The sequence below is a fragment of the Astatotilapia calliptera genome, chromosome 12, assembly GCF_964374335.1.
Source record: "Astatotilapia calliptera chromosome 12, fAstCal68.1, whole genome shotgun sequence".
Taxonomy (NCBI): Eukaryota; Metazoa; Chordata; class Actinopteri; order Cichliformes; family Cichlidae; genus Astatotilapia; species Astatotilapia calliptera.
In genome coordinates this window covers 25,855,785-25,865,368 of record NC_137433.1, presented here as the reverse complement: position 1 = coordinate 25,865,368, position 9,584 = coordinate 25,855,785, and the positions used below count along the sequence as shown (strand labels likewise).

At 44.9% G+C, this 9,584-nt stretch overlaps 1 protein-coding gene across 2 annotated transcripts in view; it reads left to right on the top strand.

Moving 5' to 3' along the window:
* The first annotated feature begins 1,037 nt into the window (after positions 1–1,037).
* The window catches only part of ptch1 (patched 1), a 48,328-nt gene continuing 39,781 nt past the window's right edge, over positions 1,038–9,584 (top strand). For both annotated transcript variants that reach the window (XR_013912703.1, XM_026186759.2), the window contains exons 1-2: positions 1,038–1,608; positions 3,063–3,255. Coding sequence is in view for 1 of the 2 variants with exons in the window: in XM_026186759.2 (XP_026042544.2) it covers positions 1,438–1,608; positions 3,063–3,255 (364 nt within the window). In the remaining variant the exon portion in view is untranslated. The remainder of the gene's footprint in view (positions 1,609–3,062; positions 3,256–9,584) is intronic.

The window sequence follows — 9,584 nt, the reverse complement described above, 5'->3', positions numbered from 1 at the left end:
TTAGGTGTGAAGTACACCTGATGCTCTGGCGAGCCAAGAGTGGCTGCTGGAGTTAATTGTTTTGCTTATTATAACCTTATTATTTTGACCCGATGTCTGTTTATTTGAATTAATTTGTTTTTATCTTTATTTCATGAAAAAAGTTATATCAGAATAAAGTCAATTATAAAAATGATGCCTGCAGCACGGATAGATAAATGCTACCTCCTTTGGCAGTTTAGGGACATGAGATTATAATGAAATCCTAAAATCCGCTTGCTTACTGTGCAGCAAGATGTAAATGCACAAATAGTTCTTATGTATATCTGCATCTATATGAAATGTGATTTTTTTTTTAGCTAAATAACCATAATACTGTGATATTACCCTGTCGGATCACTAGACTAAAGGGGAGATAATTAGGCATTTGTATGCGTAATTGCGCATAAACACATCGCAGTTCTCTATAGGTAATATTTTCCCAGTTAGACGTTTTATCAAAGGGCTTTTGTTTTGCTTTGTAGAGAGCTGTGGTCCTGAGGCTGTGGCGTATTTTGATATGTACAAAACACTAATGAGCTGATTTTGGCGGTGTTGGACTCTAAAGATCGCAACAACAGTATAGCCTACAAGCCGCCCCCCTCTCATTGAACCAGTTAGAGGATCATCTGAGGGGAAAAAAATAGTTAAAGTTCTGACATGCCAAAAAGCCCCCTCCGATGCACAAACGGGTAGCTTGTATTTGACTTCGGGTCCTCTCGGGGAAACGCTTCATTATTGTAACGGAGCTCTACGTGAAAACCTGAATGCACCAAATGGGTTCGACTCTCGGCGAGCCTCCCCTGAAGTTGGAGATGCTCACATGAGGTCTGCCTGCCTGGGTGGTCTCTCTACTTTAGTGAGCTGTTGCTAAGCAGCTAATAATAGTCGTGTTTGCTGAGTAATTTCTGCCCTTCTGGAACCAATCAGATGCAAGAAACTCCTGCAATCTGACAGCCCCAGAGGCGGGATCTCGAGTATTTTTTTCCTCTTCTCACCCCTCCTCTTTCTCTGCCTCCAAATGGAGAGAGGTCTTTTTCTTCATTTCTATTGAATCTCAGAGTTGGCCGTGACGCGCGGCCCAGGGGAAGACCACATAGATGTCACCAGAATGCTACGACTATCGAGGTTTCATACCCGACAACTTGTGTATGGAAATCACTTCGCGAAGCTCGCTTTTTGAGAGAAACTTACTTTTTTAAGAGACACGGTGAATGCGGTGAAAGCGGTGGGGACCTCCGGATCACGAAATGTTGGGATGGAAGGCGCAGACTTTGACTCGCCGTCTCCAACAGGAGTATGAAGCCCTACTTCACGGGTGTGAGATCTCCGAGAGTGAAACTCTGTTCTCTTGGGATATCGCTACACGCTTTCGGGGAAATACTATAAAGTGGGAAACCATATCGCTGTCCCCGCAACATGGCCTCGGCTGGTAATGCGCCCTCCGAGCAGGAAAACAGAGACCCCGATCGGCCGAGGATAACGCGGAGGAACAGGGGGGACTATACCCGCAACACACCGCTGGATTTGGAGTATTTGCAGCGGCCGAGTTACTGCGATGCGGGCTTTGCTCTGGAGCAGATTTCAGAGGTGCTTTTATTTCTCATCTTGAACGGGAAAAGGCTTTGTGATGCTGCTTTCATTGTATTCGTCGGAAAGAAAAAAATGTGGCCAAACTGTCCAGTCGCTGCTAGGTAACGGGACGGGCTGGGCACGGGGTACACAGCGGTAAGGCAAGGTTGCAGAAAAGCGCAAAGTAGTTGTGTTTGATTTCACGCGACTCTTCCGATGCAACCGGCTTATGATGAAAGATGTGCTGCAAGTTCTAAGTGCCCGTTTCCCCAGTACAAACACGCGATTGTTTCCAGTGCATCCCCAACCTAGAGCAGTCCCGCACCAGGCAAAAAACATGCAGCTTTTACTCTCGCAGGCAACGCTGCCATTGACCGTTTCATAACATCCAGCCTTTCTTTTACGCGGAGCACCCAAAGCTTTAAAGAGTTTCGGTGACACTGTCTAAACTTGGGTGACTCGTGTAAAGAGGAGGAAAGTAAAGAATCCATGTGGCTGCCCTCTTCCGTTCACAAATATTGTGATTCCTCCCCGTGATAGCTCCTTCACTTCCCCGTGCAGGCCGGAACACACGAGCGGCCAGACGGGGAGAGCGCGTGTGAGTGCGTGGTGGTGGTATTTGTGGTTTTACCACATGCGCCGATTCAGGGTATTTAATATCACCGGGCGATGTGTGCGTGCAGGTTACTTCAGTAGCAATCACACTACACCTCAAAATGTAACAGTTTCTGTCAAGTGGGGAGCATGTGGTCTACAGTGCATTCAGTATTTTATTTTATTCTGTCTTTTAAGACTTATAGTCTGCTACTAACAGCAGTATTGTGCTTCCAATGGCCATTTTACATAAAGAGTAGAACAAAGACACAAGGGAGCCTGCTTAGTAGTTGTGGTTTGACAGTTATGTCCTGTTTACCTGTGTCTACTCTGGAGGTCCAGATGTACTTATTTTGGACTATTAAAAAAAATAATTATATATATATATTAATATTATTATTATTATTTGTATTCACAACTGGTTATTGTGGCTGTGAAGTGACAGGGAATGTTGGTACCTTCCCAGTGCATGTATTATGCTAAGGATTCTGATCTGACAGGACCTGTAGCTCGCACTCTGGGGAGTCCTCAGCACTGCCCAGGATCCCCAGCAGATTTGTGGTTTTTCAGTGAATAAAGGTTAGCAGAGGGATTTAGTGGATGTGTTGGAAGATCCCAGCTCTCTGACTTTAGATTCCCGGTTGTAGGTAAATGTGCAGTCTTACTGAAAAGAGAGCAGGTGGGATTCTTTGATCAAAGAGAGGCTTGTACTTTAAAACTGTAAAGGTTCTTTTAAGTGGACACATTTATTGTTGTAGCTTATTTGCATGTATACCATAAAATCTTTTGTCTTTAACCCTACAGCCTCACCTGAGCAGGTAAGTATGGTGCTTTGTCTGTTAACTGACAGTAACTCTGGGACTCTTGTCTTATCATAGGGGAAGGCAACTGGGAGGAAAGCACCTCTGTGGCTGAGAGCGAAGTTCCAGAGACTTTTATTTAGGCTGGGCTGTTACATTCAAAAGAACTGCGGAAAGTTTTTGGTTGTTGGCCTCATGATTTTTGGAGCTTTTGCTGTGGGCTTACGGGCAGCTAATTTGGAAACGGATGTGGAGAAACTCTGGGTGGAAGGTAAGACGCTCTTGATTATTTTGTTTTTTGACAAGCTGTGCAATTCATGATCTTTTTAAGTGTGACCTGCTGGGACTTTTCTTTATTTCAGTGCTTTTGAAACTGTTTGACTTCATATTGCATGTTTCCAAGAATTTGACACAGTTTAGTTTGGAGGAAGAAGGTTTGTTGGTGTTACTTAATGAAGTAGGTATGGGGATTGTTTATTGTATAGGTGCTGGCAAGCACCCAAGCAAAACTTGAAAATACTTGCCTATTCCCAACACACTTAGCTTCTAAAACCGTTCTAGATGCACACATAAGATGTGCAAGGGCTGAGTGTAACTATGCTCATAACAAGTTGTAATTAAGTTCATAAGGGGCTTTCGGGGTAGAAGAAATTTTTGTGAAAGCCGCCATTTTGTGAGATGTGTGTGAGTGTGTGTGTGTGTGTGTGTGTGCGCGCGTGTGTGTGTCTGCCTGCCTGCCCCCAGCAGTTGACTGTGTGTGGTCCCGTTTTGGACAGCTCTCAACTTTCCAAAAAGATTTGTCTCTGGCTGCAGGGAAAAAGCGGAGTGAGGGCAGGAACTCGTGTTTGCGGGGTGGATGGAACATTTGTTAGTTTTCCTTGTTTTTGAAATTCCTAAACAACTTATGAAGAGTGAAAATATATAAGGAAGAAAGAAACTGTGCATATGGGTGGTGCTTGTGGGGGGTTTAAGGGGAAGGGGCTGAGCTTTTTTTCCTTTCCTTTGATCCACATTCCTGCGCTTATGGGTAGAGTTGGCTGTAGGAGTCATGAATGGAGGAGCAGACTTGTTGAGAAATTGAAGTGGAGTACTGTTTGGTTATAAAAATGAATGCATTTTTTTAGCGTGTGCTTGTGTGGTTGCCTTTTTAACTTTTTTAAACCACTTTGTCTCAGGTTTAAAAAAAAAAAGTTAACAAGATCAAGCACTAAAGCAAACTGATTCCTGTACAGATCAAACACCACACCTCCTGCCCGGGGTTGGCTGTTCTCCCCTTGCGTGCAGCTGCAGGGGTCTGACAGACAGCGTGTTCTTCTAATCTGCGGCGCAGGCGCAGTTGGCAACAGTTTAGGCAGAGGGGAGCCTCTTTGGGATAGGAATCCTGATTATACTCAGAGGATCGCACTGTTTTCACACCCTTTCACATGTCTGACCACGGTCGCGTATACTAAAGTGACCGGCACCTTTTGGAACTGAATATTATTGCACACTTCACAGTGCATCATTTACTCTTACACACAAGTGCTCAAATGAATTAGTAATATATTTATAACTTCTTGTAATTTATGTACAAAAATGAATAAATCAAAGATTTGCAGGGACCTGTCGCCGTTTTGTTGCCTGTTTGATTTAATTTTAAACGCTGTGTGGGATTTTAACAAAAATTACTAAAAAATACTAAGAGCATCACTTTGGCGTCTTCCTTCTCATACTGCTGCCCTTCTCAAAGAACGGGGTTTAGAAACATTTTGGCAAACTTTTTATTTAAAGCATATTTAAAAGGACAGCAATGAAGTCTTTTGGCTTCAAGATACATTGCAAGTGCAAACTGTAGACTTATTTCAGCTTCTTCAGAGTACTGAGGTTAAAATTACTAAAAGCTATAGCTTCAGAGTTATTGATTCAGTAGGTAAACGGTCTTCTTGTAGCTTCTCAAATGTGAGAATTTTTAGATTTTCTCAGTTTCCCATTATTATTTGCACCTTTTTGTCCTTGCAAGGTCTGGTAACTTGTGATTTATCAGCATTTTCAGATGTTTCAGCTGATTCTGTTGCAAGTTTAGCGCTGCTGGTGTTGCATCAAATTCAGGATACTCAAACCCAGAGTGACTGTACACTTTTGTTTTGTTCCACCAATAAATTTTGGTGTTGACAGAACTGAACCTGACCTTGACTGACACACAAGTAGTGTAGTGACCTCTGGTAGGCATCTACAAAATGGTCTCATACTGGCTCACACCAAGATGCGAACCCCTGCTCGTACACAGGCTCTGACTACAAGACAGGGCTGCTGTGGTTTTCTACATCCCGATAAGTGAGGGGTTCCAGATGCTGGTAGGGAGAGATCTGTTTGTTTAGATTAGACTGCACAGCTGAGGGATAGATTAGTTCTGCCTGGACCGTGGAACGCTGTGCTGGGCCGTGCTGGGGGACTGGCCCATCGTCCGAGAGGAAAAAGAGGAGAGGACAGAGTGCCTGTTTATGTTTCATTTGGTTGGAACTGCAGGCGACCCATGGACGACCCCACGTGGAAGCTGTGTGGCCTGTGGATGCGTGCGCTCATACAATACAGCCCAGCTCCCATCAGATCTCTCAGCTCCTCCAGTGTTGACCGGAGCAACATTCACGTTTGCGATCTCGTGTCGTGTCGGTCATCACCTGCTTTCTGATAGCTGCAGAGCAGCTGAGGTCTCCGGCAGACCGCCGTTAAGTCTCTACTGCAGTTAGCTTGTAGGTCACGTGCCACAGCTTTTGCAGGGATTGTCTTTTCTCACACAGTGCTCACTCAGCACTGTTTATAAATACTCTGACACAGGAAGTTCTGTTTATTAGACAAAGTGACAGAGACCAATTGGGAGTGAGATGCATGCCTGCACAAAGACGCAGTGGTGTCAGACCTCTGAGGATGCATGGAAGTTTGTTCTTTACTTAACAATCGGGGCAAGATCGTAAGATTTTCAGTCTTGTTTTCCCACTTAGAAAACATCAAAGTGACCGTGGTTTCTATTTAGGGCAGATTGTATCCACACTACAGACAATCTCTGTGTTTATATCCACTCACAGGAAATGATTAGTTCAAACAGGAAGCTGTAGTATTGTGGTGTACTGTCTCCCCACACACAATTGTGGTCTGAAGCTCTCTGTGTGCTTTCCTCAGTGTTGGAAAACATGCTCACTGGCTTGCGACCTCAGATGCATCCTCAGCTTAAACCTGAAGATCATCTAGATGATCTTGCAGTGATTAACAATAAGCCACATTCATGGAGAAGAGACATGGATAAGCGAGGAATGAGAGTCCTTTAGGTTTCCTCCTGGCTGCAAATGGAAAATGGAGCCATCCCTTGGCATTCTAGGTTATGGCAAAAACAGGCCAAATTGTAAAGAAAATAGGAGCACTGCCTGCCACTAATTAAAACAGTATCACATAAACATTGGCCTTCCTGTAGGACAGCCCCTCTCTCTTTTGCTCCGTTTCTTTGCGGAGAGAAAGGCTGGAGATTATGGAGCTGTGCTGATTGGGAAGAGGAGACGCAGGGAGGGGATGGTTTGGAAGTTGGGGCTTTTGAAGCTTGAGCTCTGGGCAAGGGTTGAAGTTGAAGCCAGGGGTGAAGCCGACGATGTGGAGCTGTGGGGTAATCATGGCTGGAGTTTTATTTAGTCTATAGATTCAGCCTAGACTGAAGCGAGGATGAATTAAGTGGCTGCATTTTGTTCTCATCACACCTCAGGATCCAGAATTGTGAATCTGTGGACCAAAGAGGTTTGATGAAGGATAAGTGAAGAACAGTAACTGGAGGAGAAGACAGAGGCTTCGTGTTAACACTGGCGACTGCTACGTAAACGGCATGTTTTTGCAGTATTGACCGATGTCAGAGTTTATTTTAACTTAGCTGTGCTCCAATCTTAAAACCACTGACATGTTGACATGGCTACACATCAGTGTTGACCTAGAAATATATTACATCCAGTCAGACACTTTGCTCCGTAATGATTGGTTAAGGAAAATTGAATCTCTTTCCCCTATGGAAACTTATTACCAAGAAGGAAAAAGAGTGTAATTGCCTGACAGTTGTGTCTGATATCAAATGTATGGCAATTATATGAATGATTCAAGTTTAAAAAGAGCTTGTGGTCTCCAGATTTATGGCTGGGACTGGGGCACAGGGCAGTGGATTGTAGTCTCAAGGTTGCAGACTGAGGGGAGGGCCTCGGTCCCGGAGTGTTTTCTTGGGGGGCATAAGTGCAGAGGCTGGGGGCCACTGGGGTAGACCCCTGAGACCCTGAGGTCATCTTGTGGAGGCCCCACTATTTAAAACCTTACCTGATACTCACCCTGTGGCCTGGGTGCAGAGTGAAGACTCACAGCAGAAGTGGGAGGGGGGGGGGTGGAGGAACTGCAGCAAAGGTCGCAGCTGTCACCGGTCACTGTTTGTATATGTTCACGTGCGGGCATGTCGCATGTGTATGCCTACTGTATAATAGAGCGCCTCAGTGCCAGCTGTTTTGTTTCGAGTTTGCACTCTTTTCTCATTGTGTGATGATTCAGTTTTGTGAGTTTCTGATCAAACTTTTAAAATCTCTTCTCCAGCAGAGGGCAGTGAATCTATTTTTTATTTAATCTCTGAATTACTGTATAATAATTTTATGTCAAATAAATATCCAAGTGCAACAACAGCGCGCATCATCATTCCAGCTTCAACAACAGAATACACTTGAAGGAGCGACGTGTCACAGAGGGAGTAATTTCAAAGTCATACTGCAGAAATTTCACAATTTAATTTCCTTTTAAATTGAAAGTGGAGCGCCTCTAGCCTGTCCCTGAAATCAGTATGGTAACAGTTACAGTGGTGCCAGGCTATGTTTGTGTGGAGCCGGATTTAAGGTTTCAAAATCCAGTCTGATAGGATCAAATGTTGTTGTTGTTATTTTATTTTTTTTCTAAAGCCATTCCTTGCCCGTTCCTCCGTGTCTGTTTTGTATCTAGTATGATTAAGAACTGAGTCAACAGAGCTGGTGGTTGTTTTGTTGTTTTGCTGGTAATGGCAGTGGAAAAGGGTGCAGTATAATGTTAAGTGCATGCAGAAGAAGCCTTGACATCCTTTTTTGTGGAGGAGGAGGAGTGCCCTGAATGTGGTGTCTCCACTGAGAGGATTGTGGTTTGCATGGCTGAATTATTCAGCTTTTGATGTGTATACAAGCATAGATACATGCATGGGTGCATGTGCACACACACATGTACGCAGAAAGAGGCTTTGGAGTTTTGGTTCTGTGAATGAGTGGGTGGTTGAGCAGGGTTGGCATGCCAGTCTATTTTGGTAGTATCTTTTTTTTCCCTTTATCTTTCTTTTTCTCTCTTTCCCTTTCACTCTTTCTCTCACACTACACCTCCTGCAGCTTTCTTTCAGCAGAAGCAGCAGCAAGCGATCAAACATACAAACGCCCCCCCCCACACGCAATATTTCTCCCTAGTTAGCGCGGCATACACGACATAGAGTCATCTATTCTTCTCTCCTCATCAGTTTCGCTCCCTGACATCAAATGTATACAGTAATACTCAAACGTGAGCGCACCTACACATGCGCGCTTGTTCCAAACTGCACTCCGCTGAGTTTGTGTTTATCAGTTCACTACAAACATGATTAAACCCCTCTATAAGGAATAACATTCCAGTGTGTTGTGTTAAACTTTACGAGTTGATGAAAAGTGCAGGCTGGCTGGTGAGGGATTTAGTGTGGGGAAACATTGCGCCTCTGGTACTGTACACAGACTCGCTGCGCTGTTTTCTCAAGCTAGCGTTTGAAAACAGCTTTGTGTATATTAGGCCTACCTGGCAAAAGTGAATGTGAAATACCATTTAAAAATTTGCTCGTCAAGCGTTCCCCGCGTGTGTGCGGGCGTGTGTGTGTGTGTGCTCCCAAGGCAAGCATGCTCCCATTCACAAACAACATCCTGAGATACCTCCAAGCACTCTGTTTACATTTTGCATTCTTTCAGGCGCTCTTATTCAAAAACCAGAGCCCTGCGAATGACCGACCACAGGAGACTGTGGAGAGAATTACTCTCCCCCTCTACCTCCCTCTCTCTCTCTCGCTCTCTCTCTTCTGTTCTTCTCTTTTTCTCTCTGCCAGAAAGGTCTCTCTCTTTACCCGAGCCTCCTTTCCCCCCCTCCTGCCCCCCACCCTCCCACCACTCCCCCGTCCCTGGCTGGAGAGAGAGTGGCCTCAGAATGCCAGATGTATTACAGAGTGAGCCACGGCAATGTAAACACTCAGCCCTGCCATGAGAGCAGGGTGGTCTGGCCTCCCTCCTTCCCTTCCCTCCCCTCGCCTCCTCTCCCTCCCTCTTCCCCTTTCCTCTGTTCCCTCCCTCACAGCGATGACTGCCAGAAGGGTGGAGAAACACCCTTCTGTACAAAACAGCAGAGGGAGAGTGTGTGTGTGTCTGTGTGTGTGTGTTGGAGAGGAGACTGAGTGAGGGAAGAAGCAAGAGTATAGTAGCAGTAGTGTGTTTGTGTTTTGGCTGCAGTGCCTACCGTACACTAGGAAAGAGAGATTGGGCTGTGGATTGATGCTTCTCAGACTGCAGAGCAGAGAAATTTTCT